The 20,306-nt window shown below is 38.2% G+C and overlaps 1 protein-coding gene across 1 annotated transcript; it reads right to left on the minus strand.

Annotated features, from left to right (window-relative positions):
* Positions 1-4,166: 4,166 nt before the first annotated feature.
* On the minus strand, positions 4,167-12,323 carry LOC126188235 (peptidyl-prolyl cis-trans isomerase 5-like). Its single transcript, XM_049929792.1, has 4 exons — positions 12,079-12,323; positions 11,639-11,846; positions 11,199-11,383; positions 4,167-4,470 (listed from the first exon to the last, which is right to left on the minus strand). The coding sequence occupies exons 1-4, from the start codon at positions 12,178-12,180 to the stop codon at positions 4,336-4,338; spliced, it is 630 nt and encodes a 209-aa protein (XP_049785749.1). The 5' UTR covers positions 12,181-12,323; the 3' UTR covers positions 4,167-4,335.
* Between the last annotated feature and the right edge of the window lie 7,983 nt (positions 12,324-20,306).

Below are 20,306 nucleotides of genomic sequence, written 5' to 3' on the forward strand. Positions count from 1 at the left end.
GCTGCTTAACTCTACTTCCCATGCCTATAACTTTCCAGCCTTCCGCTGGGAGTTTTCAGACACTGGACCATGTATATGAGAGGCAGCAGTCACATTAAGTGACGACTGGCATTTTTTGATGCTGATGTGCATTAACCCCTCACAGATGGCACCACTAGCAGTGGAGGGTATATAAATCTTGTCAAGGGATGCAGAAAACAGTGCAGTCCTTGTCGTGATGCGGAAACAGAGTAATTTGTTTGATATCCAAAGGGGCAACGCTGTCAACTGTTCTCATGCCATCGTGGTTAAAGTACACCGTGCATAGCAAAATGGTGCTACCCCAAACCAGCACCGAGGCACCTGTGTTGCACCATGGGCAATAGATGACAATGGTGTGGGTGAACAGATGTGCAACTGTTGACCAACTGAAGTCCAGATGAACCAAGTAACTGCCAACACTGTCTCCTCAGTACCATTCCAGTAAATTCTGACGGCTGTTCACCAGCAACAAAGGCTGGAAATTTCACACCAAGATGTCTGGAGAGGGGTGATAGGTAGGCTTTTCAGATGAGGCACATTTTATGCTCCATCAGGTTGAAGGCAGACACCCTGCAACAATTGAGGGGCCCAGTGGAAAAGGGGCACATGCCACCAGAGTATGTTGTGTTGGGAAATGGGAATTAAGGAAATATGATTTTGTATAGTAATGTGAACTGCTGTGATACCAACAGTAGATGGTGTTTTGCAAACACCTAAATATGAGGTCACTTTATTACAATCTGAAGTACAGAAAATGAAATCCTTGAGACATAGTTACATTACACAGCATGTCATTAATAGTCAAACTCCTCATCAATGTTTTCCTGTTCCACTGTATCGTCACTACCATCACTTATCAATGACTGATAAAAGCTTGCATATATTGGAGGCACTAATTGCAGTAAGCTTTGAAGGTCCTTGAACTTTGCTGCCTTAATTTGATGTCCATTTGGATACTTAGGAACTAACTGGCAGTCTGCAAGCTTCATAAATCACCTATGACACTTCTGTAAACTAACTCGCACATGTTTCTCAGTTTGACTCTGTGAATATTTCATGTATACATAATGTTAACCACTCACTAATCTTAACACCATTGCGTTTCTCATGTCTACAAGCTTTTTGTCAACAGTAACGTGTTTGACGATACTGTTCATTATAGACGACAAAGACACGAAGTCGTCTTTCTTCATTTCAACCACAATGAATGGGCTCTTTTGCTTGCTCTTTCTTATAAGTTCAGCCCATTTTGCTGGAGTGTACACAGCCTGTGTCTTTCTTTTCAGTTACTCAGTAACTCCAAAATCCCTGTCACATGGCAGGAACGTGTGACCAGGGGGGAGAAATTTGTGCTCAACATCAACATTTTTTTTATTAGGAGGTACAACCACAGACCTAGGATAATACAGTTTTTAATTTGTTCAACAAACGAATCAGAATAAATGATGAGCCTTTGATGGCATTCTTCATCATATCTAAAGCCTTTAAAATGCAGCTAGCTACTTCATTGGCCCCTCTAGATGCAACTTTCTAGGACCAGACACACATCACTATAACAGTGAATACAGAAATCATATGTCCAACCTCATCTCTTGTAAAAGAACTGTTTCCGTCAAAATATATACAAATACGACATATATCACTCGACGGCAATTTAAAACAAATATTATATTCAGTGTTGAAAATTAGGTCATACACGTTTCACTGGGACTTCATCTGAATTTTTAAGATCTTAACAGTACAAACGATACATTCCAGCAATCGAGTGAACAGAGGTTATGTAGGACTTGTTCGGATTCTGTGTTTTACTATAATATGATGTGTACCTTGGAAACGTTTTGATGTGGTTTCTACCCCTATTTTTTCTCTCGTCTGTTGAATGCTTACCTCTTCTATCCTGTCTAGGTTTATGTACAGAAACGTTTTTTAGATTCATGATTGTGTGTCACATTCTTCATTGCTATGGACAGTCCTCAAATGTTTTACAGAAATAGCATGCACAGCTAAAAATGAAGTCCTACACACTTCAACCTCACAGGCGTGTCTGAAATAAAATACCTGAAAGAAACCTTCCTCTTCTTTGGCTACACTTTTTTGCACTTATTAGGCCGAGCTACTCCAAATAAAAAAGCATTTTGCTTATTATAATCTCCCAATCAACAAAACTCAATAAATGTTGCCTCCACCTGTTCTTCATTCAATGTTGTGTATTTGCAGAAACTAAGTTTTGGAGTATGGATCTCTGGCACTAAGAAACATTTTCTCGGGAACAATTTCCCCCCCCCCCCCCCCCCCCCCCCCCTGGGATTTATATTCTTCTCCATTGTTTCTTAACCTCTTCCTTTCATTATCTATCCACTCATGTTCTTTACGAATTCTTTTTTTTCACATGTACTGTTGCATTTTCTTCATGAGTAACTTTAATAGTAACATCTTTTGCCGCCATCTTGGAAATATATGAACCACATTTGAGAAACTCTTTCTGATTGGCTTTCCGAAACCAAGTCAACCAATTAGACGAATTGACTCATGAGAGAGATACTATTGGTATGGGCTGCTTTCCACTGGGAATGTGTCAGTCCTGAATAACAGCAAATATGATATGCTCTTTTCAAAGGAACAGGCACATGCCACTGTGCTATAAGTTCCCACGTACAATACTAGATGGCATCAGCTGTCTTCCTGTACCAAAATCACTGTGCATGTGGCCTGTGCTCCTTTTCCACCGGGGCCCTCATCTATCAGAAGGGTCAAGGCCATAGGAGGGAGCATTACAGGCTGGGGAATATTTGGCGTTCCTGGGTGAACGTCATTTTGGAAGTCTATCCTTGGGAACCACATGCACCCCTATATGCAGTTTGTTTCTCCTCAACACTGGTGGAGTCAACAAGTAGTACAATGGAAGGTATCACACGGCTCGCAGGGTATGCGCATAGTTCAAGGAGTACCAGGACGAGTTTGCTGTACTCTTAGGACCATCTCGATAAGGCTGTTCGCACCACGGATCCTCAACCAAGAAAGCTTGCATACCTGGACAAGACACTGGATTTGGCATGGCTTCACATCCTTTCCAGAACTCCCGTGACTCTTTCCCTGCATGTCCTGCAGTGGTCCGCACTGCAAAAGGTGGTTATGCAGGCTATTTACCGTGGCCGGACAGTGTATAAATGGAACACCATGCCAGCCCTCGCAGTTGGTGAATATTTTATTCAAGCTTGCTATTGCAAAAGACTGAGGATCAATAAAATGATCAATATTCTTAACCCATCGTTCAATGAAAAAGTTTGCCTGTTTAGTGCTTTGTGCACAGCATGAATGACGATACTTGGATCAGTCCACTGGTCTGAAACATGCTAGTTGTGTTTTACTGTAGTCAAAGCAATATTTCAGTAACAGTAGGCAGATATCCATTTCCCATTTGGTAGGAGTAATGGGAAGTCTCACATTTGCACACAGGAGCAAATCCTGATTGAAGACAGTTATATCCCTTTACTGATGAGGTCATTACACACTGAGCAGAATCACATGTTAGAGAAATTGGCGAAGGTCTTTCAAAGGAACCATCCCCAAAATTCCCTTAGATGACTTAAGTAGATCACAGAACCTAAATCTGGATGATCATCCTCCTGAACAAAGTATCTTACTAATGTGCCACCGCAGTTCGTGGAAGGCTAAGAGTTTGTACATTGATTAGGTATGGGGGTTACATGTGCATATCAAAGCAGCAGTTTCACCTGTATAAATTACACTGAAAGTTAAAAATACTAGACCACTCTCCCAAATTCTAGCTGAAGAGACATACAATTCTCTCTCAAAAAGCTAATTTGTAAAACCATGTTTACGATGACACACTCTTAGCATCGTGTACTGTCAGGCGTGACAATCTGTGTCATTAAGACAAACTTTGATTTTGTGTGATCAAATCATTATGACAATACATACCAATAAAAATAAAGCTTTGAAGTATTAAAGAGTATAAATGTCAGTTTTGTATTTTTAAACACTTAAATCTCTACATCAAGTTCTGTTACGTTACCATTAAATTTAATATAACATGGCTGGTATTTAATTATGCTGTTTTCACTCTTAACAGTATGTCTGAAGGATATATTAACATTGTTGCGATTTCTGACAAAAACTGGATGCTCTGTTTATAAAAAAATCTTTATTCTCCACTTGTAGAAACAGACACAAAAGTTTAAAGTTATACAAAGATCATTTATCAAACATTTCTGGAATGACCTGCCCCACTGAGTTCACTTTTAACTTCTGCTTCTGTGATGTTCTTTCACCTCGAGTTCCACTTACACATCTTCATTCGGTCGCGTCTTCCTTAGCCACTGAAAAGGGTTCAGACACAGTTTCTGCACCAGAGTCTGCTATAACAACATCTTGGTTTGGCCTGTCTCTTGCATCCGTAGGTGTGGATTCAATCTTCCTGACAACATCCTGCAATCAAATTTAATACAGTGTGATGCATCAGGAGCAAACAGCAACAGTCTGTCCACAAGGGAATGAAGATAACATTTTACACTATTGCTAAGCAAGCAGAGGGGGAATAAGGAATGCCAACTTCTGGTGTTCAATATCTTCTAAATTACAGAAAAAATTAAAAACTGGTAGTGTAATAACCTAACAAGTAACAATATTCTCTGGGACTGGCCACCCTGTGCAAGGGTTGGCAAATACTGGAGTCCTATGAGGTGAGAAATCAGTCTTCCAAAATAAGGACATTGGTGATTAAGAGCCATCAGTGTCAAACTGGGTATCTATTATGAAAATGAACAGGGGAATGTATGATACACGTTTACCAGGGGCCATCAACATTCTAACCTCGAAGTGTCTTAGTAACACTTGCCACGAGCAATCACGGAAAGTTGAGATGACTTAACAGCCGATTCATACAGCTAATTACATTATGATGTTTCCATTAAAAATATTAACATTTTAATGTTAACAATGTTACTGTTAACAATGACCTTCCATTGCTAGGTTCTAGAGAGCAACCAAACTGCCTTTTCTGAGGAGAACATTGTGTTTTCAGGAGCAAATACACAAGAACGTGTAAGGAACAATTTAACATTGAATTTTCATTAATTGCTTTTGGCATATCTTATATGTATTGTACATTACTGCAGAAATCTAGATGCAAGTAAACAAAAAATGAGCAGACAAGCTGACAGACCTCTAGCTACACTACAGAGCAATCTGTCAACTCAACCAAGATTCCACCTTTACATTCATTGTCTTCATAAACAGGCAACCAAACTCACTTCCAACCTAACCTAGATCTCTGGCTATGCTACTTATCAATCACCACATAGATTCTGCCTTTGAGACAAAAATCAGTAGTCATACTTCGTAATTATAGAAGCGTCCGATTCCACCCGTCTGCTTTGACCTGTGATATGAATACAGCAGAAATGGCCATTCTCAGCATCTCCAATATAGCGCATATGACGTTACTTCATACATATGGCAACAAACATGAAAATACATATACGAAGACAATAACATGTCCCTTCAATAATACAATCAACTAACAGGACAATCATAGGAAATTGGGGGTTTTAGGGTGGGGACAAGCTAAATATAACAGTAAAAAAATGATGCCAACACACACAAAATGATTGGCGAAGAAAATGCAATTTACCAAATTCTGCTATACCAACCAAATCCACAATAATGACCTTTATAGGTCAACCATAGCTGATTATACCAAACACCTACAGCTACAAAAATAGGAATCTGACATTTCCCTTGACCTACGTAGGTCAACCACAACTATAAATACAAAAAAAAAACCAACACCTACAACAACTAAAAATAAAACCAGACTCGACACCTCAAAAAACCCAAAAATCAAACATCCCAACAGAAAAACACAATACATACCACCAACAAACTCAGCACTGCAAACTAGGTTGGCCGCCCCAAACACACACACACACACACACACACACACACACACACACACACACACACACACACACACACACACAAGGTCCTGTACAAAATAAAAACAATCCCTTCCTCCACCCACAACAATTACCCACAACCTGCCCCTCCCCACACATATATACCAAACACCCTCAACTAACCACCCCTCTGTCTGTACATCTTACCTACAGCCCTCAGAAAACACAAAAAATATAATAATCCCCAGGGACACACTTCCACCAGCGATACTCATCTAAATGATTGCAGGTTAGAAGATGACCTCTTCATCATCCTTAGGACTCATTTAACCATCCCTAAAACCCCCTCTATTGCATTAGTTTCATAATATTCATAATTTTTGAACTCTGCACTATGGTTCACAACTAAATGATCAAAATCCCTTTCCGAGACTCTCACTCACTAGTCTCATACGCACAAAAACTAATCGAGGGCCTATAAATGAAATAGTATGTCAGCAACCCCCCCCCCCTCTCTCCCCCAGCCTAGATTTCTTGAACTAGGTACTGTGTCTAATGGAGTGCCAGACGTTATCATACCGACACTGACACATGTACCCGTCCCTGGTCCAAGATGCTGGAACTTTGGTCAACCTCATGTTCTCGCAGCAAATGAGATTAATTCATAAATTAACAGCATGTAGCTAGATAACAACTGCACTTCACCATCTCAGTGACCAGTCCAAATACTTGGAGGAATTTAATAATGGGCAACTTTTCCTCCCCACCTCTGACCACAAAATAGCACTGTCATTTTCATCATCATATCCATACCTAACAACAGAAGTAACAATAAATTAAACGTCTTGCCTAATGAAAACATCAGACACAAACAAACAAACAAAAATTGATAACTCACTGAGTAAACTTCCAATCCTTATGTCCCGAGCTACAAACACTGCCAGTGACTTCACACATCTAACACCAAAGCTCAAATGAACCCAATACAACATTACACTCAGCACGCGGGTCACGGCAGACTGGTGGGATCGGACACTTCTGCTGACAATATTTCAACAAGACAGTGCAAAAGCATTGTATAGATCAATAAAACAAACTTTTATAAACAGCAAAAGCATAAAACTAAGAACGAGCCATCCAGACAATGCAAGCAATCAAAGCAGAATGTGAAGGAAAGGCTGTCCACATAAAATGATTAATTCATAAATTAACAGCCTGAAAAAGTAGTTAGATAACTGCCCACTGGCTACCACATAATATCCTCCCACTGGCTGCTTCAAACTTTACACAGAAACCTGTTGCCAAGATGTACCTTATACTGTCGGTAAGTGCAACCCACAAGCGATTTTGTATGGCGTTAGCCAAAAGCATGGTCACTGTTTTAGAGAAATCATGGTGTATGTACATGTTTTAGTTATACTTTGAAGACCAGAACAGAAATATAGAATGAAGTACATAAATACAGAGAGAAACGTAGGCAGCCCTCTCAGCCCACACCTGGTACTGATTGATGTAAAGCACGTATGGGAGTTAAGTTTTAACAGCATTCTTTGATTTAATGATCTTACTGAAATGTGTACACTTGGTACATGTTTATATTGAAAAGTTGGTACCAAAACAATTTCTGAAACTTCCTGGCAAATTAGAACCTTGTGCCAGACCATGACTCAAACCCAGGAACTTGCCTTTCACAGGCAATGCTCTTATCAAGTTTGCTATCTATGTAAGACCCAACTTTATTTCTGCCAGTGTTTTACTCCTGCCTTCCACACTTCACAGAAGTTCTCCAGCATACATGTGGTATTAGCACTCCTGGAAGAGAGGACAGTTCAGAGAAATGGCTTGATTACAACCTTCACTGCTGGAAGAAAAGATAGTGGAGAAATACATGGCTTGACCACAGCCTTGGGAAATGTTTACAAAATGAATGTTCACATTGCATCAGAGTGTCCACTGTTCTGAAACATCCTGGAAGATCAGAACTATGTGCAGGACCAAGACTCAAAGCTTGACTTGGTGTGCTCTTACCTAATGAGCTATGAAATTTGTAAAGTGGGAGAGCAGTACTGCCAGAAGAGAAGCTGAGAAAGTAGGTCTCAAGTCCTGTCAGAATAGCTCAGTTAGCAAGACCGATACCCACAGAAGGCACAGACCCATGTTCAAATCCTGGTCTGGCGCACAAAATCTGCCTGGTATTGTCAATAATAGTGCACACTCCACAGCAGTATGTAATATTCCTTCCAAAAACTAATGGTACTGAACACTCTAAAACGGGAAGGCAGAGGCGCAGTCAGCCGAATATTAAGAAATTTAGAATGGCTGTAGAATGAAGATAAATAAATAAATGCTGTGTGACTAGGGCCTCCCGTCGGGTAGACCGTTCCCGGGTGCAAGTATTTCAATTTGATGCCACTTCGGAGACTTGTGCGTCGAGGGGGATGGAATAATGATGATTAGGACAACACTACACCCAGTCCCTGAGTGGAGAAAATCTCCGACCCAACCGGGAATCGAACCCGGGCCCTTGGGATTGACATTCTGTTGTTCTGACCACTCAGCTACCAGGGGTGGACATTGACATTAATGGTGTACTGTCATACAAAGGCTGGCAATACAACACAGCAATTATGCATAGCCAATTAGAGGAGATTTACACAGCCACTGAGAGGCAGAAAAAGAACCATAGATGTGTGTGCCACTCCAAAGTCTAAGACTTTGAATACTGCTCGACACTGGTTTTTTCACTATAAATACCCTACTGAAAACATTGATGCCGATGCCACCAATTTGCTTTGATCCATGACATCACCAAAATGGTGAACATACACCAACCATCAATATGTGTACAATATGCACCATAAGAGTTGCAATTAGTGTCAGGGCATATTGGTTTCATCAATTCTCAACCAAACTCTCACCTTCCAACTTAACATAGATCTCGTGCAGAGCTACAGGTCAGTGTCACCATAACCTACTGGTTCTCTAACTACACAACCATAACATCATATACCATAATTATCATGGGTCAAAGATGACTGCTGTTATCAGTTATATACTGGCTATGTTCAATCCACTTTTGCAAATCAAGGTAATGTTGGGATATGAAAATTTTGTTAAATTGCTACTGCCAAACTCATTGTGTTACAGTTATGAATTAGCTCCTGTATGTTCCAGAGCAGGTGTGACTCATAGCTGAAGGCTCTAAAGTGGAACTATCCAAAAATATACGGAGTGTTTATAAATGAACATCGGGGTTTTAATGCTTTATAATATTTATTATATTAAACTTAGTTATAAATGATATGTCAAATGAAAGACCAACTCAAACAGTTTTACCAAAAACCTTATAAATGTTCATTGTGAGCACCATTTGTCGTACTGCATGCATCAAGTCTATAGCCGAGTTCTTCCCAAACATTGGTAAGTGTGTCTTCAGTGATTGTAGCAACAGCTGCTTCAATCCAGTTTTAATTCAGGGAGGACTGCTGGTAGCAGAGGCACGCACACATGAATTTATGTAATGAAAGTCAAGGTTTTTGGAACAGCTGATATCTGATGTCAAATAGCTTAAGGTTGCACTTTGAAATGTCACGCAGCTTTACATAGCAGAGGTTTGAGGGTGTGGCTTCTGCAGAGTATGGCTAACACAGGCCTGATGAAGGCTCGGACCCTTCAACCAAGCTGTCCCATTTCACAAGCAGAACTTGGGAGATGCCATATTGGATTTTGTCCTATTCATCTGAAGCCCATAATTGGTGCATTTTATATTAGAACTTGCATCCTATGAAGATGTACTACTTTGAAGCACCAGCATATTAAGGATGTCTCAAAAAAAGTGTCATTATTGGTACAACTTTTAAGAAAAGGATGGGAAACAACGTACTGGTGGTTAAAGACTGTTCATATTGTGTTTTAGAATTGTAACTTGTGTTTCATGAAAGTATGCTGTTTCAACGTGATGGCGCACTGAAGATATATGAAAACACATCATTCTTGGTACAATTTTTCATAATGAAATGTCAGTTAATTACGACACATCAGTGATAACTGCCTTCAAGTGATCATATAATATAAGACAAAAAAGTGCAGAAGTATACAGCAGCTTAGTGCATAAAGATGCAGACTAATGAATGAAAGGAAAAAATGGTTTGCATCCCGTTTTCTCAAAAACATTTTTATTCACCTTTGTGTTTTCTGAAATATTCTGGAACTGTCTTATTGATTTGTTAGAAGTAAATTCTGTAATATCAGGTGTTATGTACATATACGGATGCAACAGGCTCTATCTACCCCAACATGCTTGTGCACACTGATGTATACTACCATCTAGACATTTTGTGGGTTACGAAAAGATCCCTGTAGAATTTTTTGTACAAAACTGAATTACTTCATAGGATGCCACATACTGCAAGCAACTGCTTTCTACTTTTTTATTGTTTTTAACAGCATTTGGAAATTAGGAAGGTTTCCTGTGGATGGTTAAAGTGCACTAACGGTGTCAGCAGGTCTACTGCTGTGCACTGCTCTTAGCAATTTGTTGGTCATAGACAGCAAGAGACTGAAGATCATTGATCTATTATGGGATTATAAAATTGGTTACTGGATTTTATATGTATTTCTTGTACTGCATTTTATGTTTCTTGGAATATGGCAGAATTTCTTGGGCATTGTTTCATAATCCAATGCTATAGTTTGCTTATCAGTTGGCAAAGACTATAAATGTGACGGGAAGAAAACTGCCTGTGGTAACAGATTAACCTGTGGCGAAGCCCGAGGTCTGTTAGGTTGAGAGTTGGTGAAGCGAACGAATGTCACTTGAGGAAAACTGGCTGTAGTAAAGGACTAATCTATCATTCAGACCAATGATAATTTTGAAAAAAAAATTGTGGGTAGGCTATTTCCAAAATATCTCAGTTTCCTAGGTTGCAGTTATGCAGAAGCCTATCAGTACAATTCAAATTTTACAGAACATTCTGTTTTACACGACAATATTCTGCACAATATATTCCATTATGCACCATGTTATCTCATACCCTCCACATCATTATGTTTATTGAACATTTTCTTTTTCTTTCTGCCATTTTGTCTGATCATTCACAGCAGTTAGTGTTATCACCTGCAGCACACAATACAAAAGCCACCAACACCATCAGTGTACTTTTAGGCTATACATGTAGACAGCCTGTATATGCAACACTTGTCTTCAGATGTTTAACAAACACTCATACAAAAATACGTTCTAAATAAATTAGAGCTTACCATTCCCTTCAACACTTTTCCAAATACAACATGCCTCCCATCAAGCCACGGTGTTTGTTTTGTAGTGATGAAGAACTGAGAGCCATTTGTGTCCTTTCCTGCATTGGCCATTGAAAGCCAACCTGCTCCATAGTGCTTTAGCTTGAAATTTTCATCAGCAAACTTATCTCCATAGATGCTTCGACCTGGTTGTAAGAAAATACAATTACTTTAAACAATTTTGAGAAAACAGTGGCCACCAAGCGTCACTGCACAGCATTTTGCTAAGTTTGTTTGGGCAATTTAATAGCTCTATAAAACTGTCCAAACAAACTAACCGAAATGCTGTTTCAGAAAGTCAAGCAGAGTCTGTACTGCTCAGTATATACTTTATAGTATGATAATCAATTCTATCTTTACAATTTCTCTGTATGTGTAGAATAAGTCAAGAAGGTACCCACCTCCAGTTCCATCACCCCTGGTAAAATCACCTCCTTGTATCATGAAGTCTCTAATCACTCTATGAAACTTACTTCCCTTGTAACCTTCACCTGCAGGCTTTTGTGCGAGCTCAACAAAATTCTTAACTGTCTTTGGAACAGTTTTACCGAACAGACCAATCTCTATTCTGCCCACATTCTCCTCTCCGATCTTTATGTCAAACCATACCTGAAACAAAGATATCAATATTACATGTCAAAACTAGCAAGTACTGTTAAAAATATGCGAATTCTGTGGTATTTACAGCGAACTTCTATGTACTTAAAATTATCACAGTAGTTTTCACTCCAGCGGTTCTTCGTAAATATCAATGGCTTGATGGGACATGCAGCTAGAATATGACGTTTGCACATACTATTATTTCTGAAATAATGTTACTTCTAAAATATTTTTCCAATACCTTATCTGTTACTTTAGGGCCTTTCTTTTGATCACCCTCCGCAGCAACAACGTAGCATACTAAAAACAGAAAAACTGGCACCAGAACTTGCCAACGAGCCATTGTAGAACTTTACATGCATCAAAGGCACTTAATCAACACCACCACCACGCTGTCACTGAACTCCCGACCTCTCCAATCTCTAGTTTTCTCTCGCCACTGTAGGTGTGAAAAATCTGAAGGTATGCGTTGTCCAATCAGAATTCGACAGCTCACTGCCTTCGAAATCCAAAGATTCCGATAATACTGGATCTCTCGTCCTGCTATCGCCTGCAATGAAAAAAATAGTACGAAAAAATTTACCTAAGTTCTAATAACGTCGATGTACTGCACTTTTTGTACACTGTATTCTGCGAATAATTTATTATCATTAAGATCAATTAACTCTGAACGATACGGACAGTAACTATACAGAACTTCATAAAAATCCACAATGCATTACGAAAGCGCACAGGCCGTCAATGAAACGTAACAGGTCGCTTACGCCAAGCTTTCTCGAAAGGCGTTAGCTTTTACCAAGAGCGGGAGAGAGGGAATGGCATCGGTTTATTTCATTAATTTGCCTCGTTTCCCCACAATGTTCCATGATAATTTGAACATTTTTTTGATGAGTGTTCTCCCACAAGAGAGGGCAGATATCAGAAAGCAAAAAAATGGTTTAGGTTTTACAATGTCTGAACAAAGAAAAAATTGATGAAGCAATTTTCATTAATGACATTTTTAAACGGTGACAGAGCCGCTCCATTTAAGGACAAAATACAGTATTTTGACATTTGGTACTTAGAAACAAGCACAAAAATGCAATGAATAAGATATAAAGGACTCATGTATTGCCTTATGAACATTTTTTGATGTGAAAGTTCCTGGCAGATTAAAACTGCGTGCCCGACCGAGACTCGAACTCGGGACCTTTGCCTTTCGCGGGCTAGTGCTATACCATCTGAGCTACCGAAGCACGACTCACGCCCAGTACTCACAGCTTTACTTCCGCCAGTATCTCGTCTCCTACCTTCCTACCTTTGATGTGTTTGTATGCATATATTTTCGCTGCAAATAAATGCCAATGGTTTGACAAGATTTTCCTATTGTTTCACTTCTCAGCAATTTATTATTCAAAATTTATCACGAAAATCCGTAATTAAGACTGCTTTGGCTATTAATCAATTTTATCAATTCTAGTTTCTTAATTCTAGTGCTATACACAAGACTGTTTGTGTCATAGAATGTATCTCACAACTTCACTTTCACCCTTTGGTGGGCTAAGCAAAGCGACTTGAATTAAAGTTCCGTCTGTAGTGCGGCTTTTGACAGTTCAGTGTGGAACGAGTGGAGGAAGTATAGCTGCCAGCGTGAGCTGAGCGACCAGTAGCCTACTCGACATGAACAGCAAACCATGCATGCTGATCGATCTGCAATTTTTCGCAAACAATTTTAAAGAAACTATTTGGTAATAAGCTCTGATTCTTGCTTATCGTATTGCTTAATTCGTCAGCTTCATGATGAGCTGCCTATCACTTCGTTAATGGTCAGGGTTATTGTGATATTTCGATATTAGGTAAACTACTACAAGAAATTTGCGTTTGATACATGTTAGGTCATATGTTTCTGCATATGAAATGTAGATAACATACTTTCTTTAAATTCCAAAGGATATCGCTGTCTGTCTCCAATCTTGAAAAAATGAAATGTATGTACAGCACTCCATGAAGAACTCGTGCACCAATGGAAAAGCCAGAATTAAATATTCCTAAATCCCTCATATTTTATAAACGGTTTGATATAAGTTTTTGGCAAATGATAATACGGAAGGAAGAGAGTAATTTTCCATATGATTAATATGAAGCTTCCTTATCTGTAGCTATATTCAAGCAACTAGAGACTTTAATAATACACTGTTTCAGGGTTATTTTGCAATTTCAGCTGCATTTTGGCAAAAGAAGCAGATTTTAACATGGCACAAGAGAATTACATAGTCCTCAAAACTCGTCACAGTTCTTCATGAATCCATATCTCCTCAGTTACCTTCTTGGTTTGGCTTAAAATTCGAGATTAGTCCTGTGGTGTAACATTTGAAATAGCTGCTTTTATTAGCATTTCTATCTCTGTTCAGCATAAATTTTGTTTTTTGCTTAATTACGTTTCTCCTAGTCCCATGTATTCTCAATCGGATTTAAGTGAGCATTATACGGAGGAAGCCTGATTAAATTATGTCCTTAAGAGTTAGCTAGTTGGTCGACCTGGTAGCGTTGAGTTTTTGGCTACAATTTGCAGTAACGTCGCCTTATACATGCTAGGTTCAACTTTACCCCAGGCAACATTATTTTATATGTATCCAGAGTAAAATATCTGCTTTCTTCTATTGCATTTTTAGAACTTTTCCATCCCAACAGAGTGGTGTGATGTATTGTCCATTACTACTGTCGAATACAGAGGGATATTTTACAGCAGAACATAACTTTAACAGCTAGTGAATGTGTTCTGGATGACACTTCTATTGCGACTCTCATATTCACTCGTACATCGCTGTCGTTATCAATGCAATGCCAACAGAAATCACTTGTTAACAGTACCTGTAAATCACTGCAACGCCAGAAAATACGACTTTACAACGAGAGCTGACGAATGTAATGTGTGACGCCATGTGGTACTGTTTATCCATAGTGTGGCAAGAGGGACGCCTTCCCAGCTGAACTGCTGGCAACATGGTAGGGAAAGTCAGTTCACCATTGTAGTTACCTGGGCAATGGCATCATGTTTCCCATAGTGAGCCAAACATCAAAATTCACAACTAATTGTAAATGCACTATAGTATGATCAACGGCCAATTCACACTGTCTGCCACATCACGTCCCACCAAGACATTGTGCAATGCATTTCAAATGGTGGCATACACAGTGGCTGTCCCATCCTGCCATGTCATGTCACAGCACTGTCAAGGTTTCTCAAGATGGAAGTTTTGGCAGGTGACATCATCTGTCCATTGTCGATCACATGACCCTAAGCCTTTTTCCTCCAGAGTGGCCATGCTCAGATCTACATATTTTTTTTGGATGTGTCTTTCGTGGTTGATATCAGTTGTGTGTTGTTAGTTATTTGTTACAAATAGTTTCGTTTTGTTACCCATCTCACAGTAAAAAACAAGGAAATAGTGGTTGCTGGGGACCTTAATGTGGATTTACTGTAAAGCTTTGTCAGTGAACAGTCATTGCAATCAGTAACATTGTAATTCAACTTAGTTCCAACTGTGAACTTTGCAACTAGCGTACGTAAATGCTCTGAGACTGTTATTGAAAATATCCTTGTAGAGAAATCTAGGGAAAAAGTCATACCGCAAAACCAATAGTAAATGGGCTATCTGATCATGACATGCAGCACCTTGTGTAAAATGTTGAAACTTGTCAGGATGAAAAAAAAAAAAAAATCTATCACATCTGCGTACAGGAGGGCAATAAATCAGTTAAAATTTGAGAAGTTTAGGAGATTGTCCAAAGACATGAACTAGATAGATGTTTACAATATTTCTGACTCAAATGGAAAATACAAAGCATTCATTAATAAAGTTACTTCCTCATTTGAAAATTGTTTTCCCCTAAAGGTAACTGAAATCAAACAGAAGTCTAAAAATAAAGAATGGATTACACAAGATATAAAGATATACTGAGGGACAAAAGGGACTGTATCTACTATCTAGGAACAGCTCTGATATTAGAATTGTAATGCATTACAAAGGATAATGCAAAATATTGAAGCAAGTAATTCAGAAATCAAAGCACCTTTATTATGAGGAAAAGATAATTACATCAGGCAACAAAATAAAAACAGTATGGGATATAGTAAAGACAGAGACAGGTGGGGCGAAAAAGCAAGAGGAACAGATAGCTGTAAAAATAAATGAGACATTGGTAACAAGCGCATATAGTGTTAAAAATCTGTTAAACAAGCACTTTGTTTCTGTTTGTGACAGCTTGCGGTTATCAGGTTTGATGGACAGTGCAATGGAGTATCTGAAACCAGTCTTTAAAAAAATCATCAGTAAAATGGAAATGACACTCACGTCTCCCAAAGCAGTAGTATCCATCATAAAATCATTAAAATCTAAGTATTCTTGTGAATGTGATAAAATATCAAAAGAAGTTAATCAAAGAGTTTAGATTAGATTAGATTTACTTTCATTGCAATTGATCCTTAGTGAGGAGGTGGAACATGTCAGAAAAACAACAATACATGGCAAATATTTACAACTAAAACAAATAAGCTAATGTACCATTCCACAGGTCCCAAGTGGAATGATCGTCATTTTTTAATTAACACTATATGAAAGTAATTTTACAAATACTAATGCACTGAATTTAAAATAAAAAAGTTTTTTATTTATTTATAAGGTAATAAACATGTAATACAACTACTATAATACTTATTTACAATGAACACAATACTGCACTGAAATGGTGCAGAAGTTAGATTGTACTTACACACACACACATTTACAATGATCACATTACTGCACTGAAATTATATATATATATATATATATATATATATATATATATATAAACAAATCAGTTGGTTTTACTGAGAAATTCATCAATGGAGTAGAAGGAGTTGGCCACCAATAAATCCTTTAGGCTTCTCTTGAACTGAATTTCATTGGTTATTACGCTTTTTATGGCTGCTGGCAAGTTATTGAAAACGTGTGTTCCTGAATAATGCACACCTTTTTGTGCAAGACTAAGTGACTTTAAATCCTTGTGAAGATTATTCTTATTTCTAGTATTGATTCCATGAATTGAGCTGTTGGTTTGAAAAAGTGATATATTTTTAATGGCAAATTTCATTAAGGAATAAATATATTGGGAAGCAGTAGTTAGTATCCCTAGTTCCCTAAACAGGCTTCTGCAGGATGTTCTTGAGTTCACACCACATATAACTCTTATTGCATGTGTTTGTGCCTGGAAAACTTCAGCTTGGCTTGATGAATTATCCCAAAAAATAATCCCATATGACATTATGGAATGAAAGTAAGCATAGTATGCCAGCTTTTTCATTATTATATCCCCTATGTCTGACAAAATTCGCATTGCAAACAGAGATTTGTTAAGACGCTTCAGCAGTTCGGTGCTGTGCTCCTCCCAGTTGAATTTATTATCAAGCTATAATCCCAAGAATTTAACACTGTCCACTTCTTCTATCTTCTTGTCATCGTATACTAGACATATACTCGTGGGACACCCCTAACAAGTTCTGAACTGCATGTAGTGTGTTTTTTCAAAGTTTAGTGACAAAGAATTGGCTAGGAACCAGTGATTAATGTCCGCAAATATTTTATTAGCTGATCTTTCTAAGACTATGCTTGATTTCCTATTTAATGCAATGTTTGTATCATCGGCAAACAAAATGAACTTGGCATCTGGTAATGTTACTGATGAAAGGTCATTGATAGACACAGGAAAAAGTAAGGACCCCAAAATGGAACCCTGTGGGACCCTACATGTAATTAGTTCCCAGTTGGATGATGCCTGATAGCTTGATACATGTCTCTTTCCTAATAACACCCTTTGTTTCCAGCCAGAGATATAAGATTTGAACCATTTGCAGCACTTCCTGTTACACTATAATACTCTAATTTACTTAAAAGGATATTGTGATTTACACAGTCAAATGCCTTCGACAGATCACAAAATATACCAGTTGCCTGCAATTTTTTGTCTAATGAATTAAGCACATTTTTACTGTAAGTGTAGATAGCCTTCTCAATATCAGAACCTTTTAGAAATCCAAACTGTGACTTTGACAGTATGTTATTTGAGATAAGATGGTTATAAAGCCGACTGTACATTACTTTTTCGAAAATTTTTGAGAATGCTGTCAACAGTGAAATTGGACGGAAATTTGATGCTATTTTTTTATCTCCCTTCTTAAACAGTGGCTTAATTTCAGCATATTTCAGCCATTCAGGAAATATTCCACTGATAAATGACTGGTTACACAGATAGCTTAATATGTTACTTAGCTCAGAATCACATTCTTTAATTAACTTTGTTGATATGTCATTATACCCACTAGATGTTTTTGATTTTAAAGATTTTATGATGGACATTATTTCTGTTGGGGTAGTGAGGGTCAAATTCATATTATGGAAGTTGCTTGAAATTTCTGGTCTGAGGTATTCCATAGCAGCATCTATCGAACCTGACAACCCCATCTTTTTAGTAACAGTTATAAAATGTTTATTAAAAAGTTCTGCAACGCTTATACACATCTGTCACCAATATATCATTTACTCTTAATGCTATTTGTTCCACTTCATGTCTGGTTCTACTGGTCTCCTCCTTCACTATATCCCATATTGTCTTTATTTTGTTATGTGATATGACTATCTTTTCTTTGTAATATATTTGCTTTGACATCCGTATTACAGTATAATATTTCACAGTATTTCTTGTAATGTGCTATAGCATCAACATCAGTACTGTTTCAGATTGACAGATACAGTTTTCTTTTTGTTTTACAAGATACCCCTATTCCTCGAGTAATCCATGGCTTCTCTGTAGACTTTGCTCTATCCTTGGTAAGTTTTGGGGGAAAACAGTGTTCGAATAAGGTAAGCACTTTATTAGCAAAAGTGTTACATTTTTCATTCATGCCATGAGCACTGTAAACATCAGTTCAGTGAATGTCTCTGAGGAGTGTCCTTAAATAATCAATTTTTGGCTTATTGATTACCCTCTTGAGCTCAGATTTAACAGATTTTATATCCTGTTCAGTATTAACATTTAACAGAAGGAACTGCATGTCATGGTCTGAGAGGCCATTGACTATTGGTTTTGTAATATAATTTTGTTCATTGGACTTTTCTATAAAGATATTATCAATGGCTGTTTGTGAGCAAGTAGCTATCCTAGTGGAGAACTTTACAGTGGGAATTAAGTTGAATGATAGTGTTACTAACTCAAATAAGTTCTTATTGGGAGAGTCTATAAGGAAATCTACATTGAAATCACCAGCAACCACTATTTCTTTGTTTTTAGTTGTTAAATGGGCCAGTACAGCTTCAAGGTGGTTTACAAACAGATTAAAGTTACCTGCAGGTGCTTGATATACACTTAATATTATGAAGGATTTTTTGTGAAATTCTAATTCTGTTGCACATGCTTCCATATGCTGTTCTAGGCAAGTTTTATGAATGTTATGTTCCTAATGAATGTGGCAACTCCTCCCTTTCTCCATTTCTGATCTACAAAAGTGAGATGCTAACCTATGCTCTGTAACACTTAAAAGTTCTATACCAGTGGTCACATGATGTTCAGAGAGGCAGATTATGTCAGCTGGTTCATCTATGCAGATAGTTAATTCATTAATTTTATTTCTCAGTCCTCGAATATTTTGATGCAATAAAGATAGATGACATTTCACATTGACTGAGTTAAAATTTGGTAGAGTTATAATATCTGATGACTGTTGAAAATTCTTACCCAATAGCTGTTTATGCTGATGTAATAAGCTAGAATTATGTTTTTTGATTTCTTTCTCAAACTTAAGGTTTGTCTAAGTTCTAACCTCTCTCAAAATTTGCTTTCTTTCTTGTCCTCCCTACTCTAAAAAGGGTCTTTTCTGAAACCTATAACCACTGGTATTTTACCACTCATGACAGTGCCTCCCCCCTTTAACTTTCCTGCTATTTCCCCAGCCAATTTACCCTTCCCCTTCCTGTTGAGGTGAAGGCCATGCCTAGTATAATCCCACCTACTGAGAGAATCAACAGGAAACACACCAATGTGTGACCCTGCACCTGACATAAGCAGCCGTTCCAGCTCCAAATTAACTCTCTTGACAGAAGACTTCAAATGAGGTCGGTCATGGCGCCCAAGAACAGATACAAACTCAACACTAGTATGCTTCAATGCTGATGCAATCTTCGCCAGGTCACACTCTATACTGTACCCTGGATCTCTGTCAATACTGTTACCTGCCCCACCCACTATAACCACAGTGTCTTCCTTAGTGAAATCTTTGCAAAGTGATCCTAAATTCTGTCACCTGCCCCAGACCAGCACTAGGTTTAAAAACTCATGTGAGCTGAATTCTGTCTTAAGTCATTTGTGTAATCAATCGCTTATCAGTCGAACATTTCCAATTGTCTAAACTATTCCGAAGTTAACCCCCTTTACAAGAATGGGGATAAAGAGATA

The sequence above is a fragment of the Schistocerca cancellata genome, chromosome 5, assembly GCF_023864275.1.
Source record: "Schistocerca cancellata isolate TAMUIC-IGC-003103 chromosome 5, iqSchCanc2.1, whole genome shotgun sequence".
Taxonomy (NCBI): Eukaryota; Metazoa; Arthropoda; class Insecta; order Orthoptera; family Acrididae; genus Schistocerca; species Schistocerca cancellata.

Excerpts from the sequence above, each read along its gene's own strand:
- LOC126188235 (XM_049929792.1), bottom strand. The coding sequence starts at position 12,180 with ATGGCTCGTTGGCAAGTTCTGGTGCCAGTTTTTCTGTTTTTAGTATGC. Across the intron at positions 11,384-11,638 it reads CAGGGGTGATGGAACTGGAG|GTCGAAGCATCTATGGAGAT; the intron begins GTGGGTACCTTC and ends TCTTACAACCAG. Across the intron at positions 4,471-11,198 it reads GAAAAGTGTTGAAGGGAATG|GATGTTGTCAGGAAGATTGA; the intron begins GTAAGCTCTAAT and ends ATTTGATTGCAG.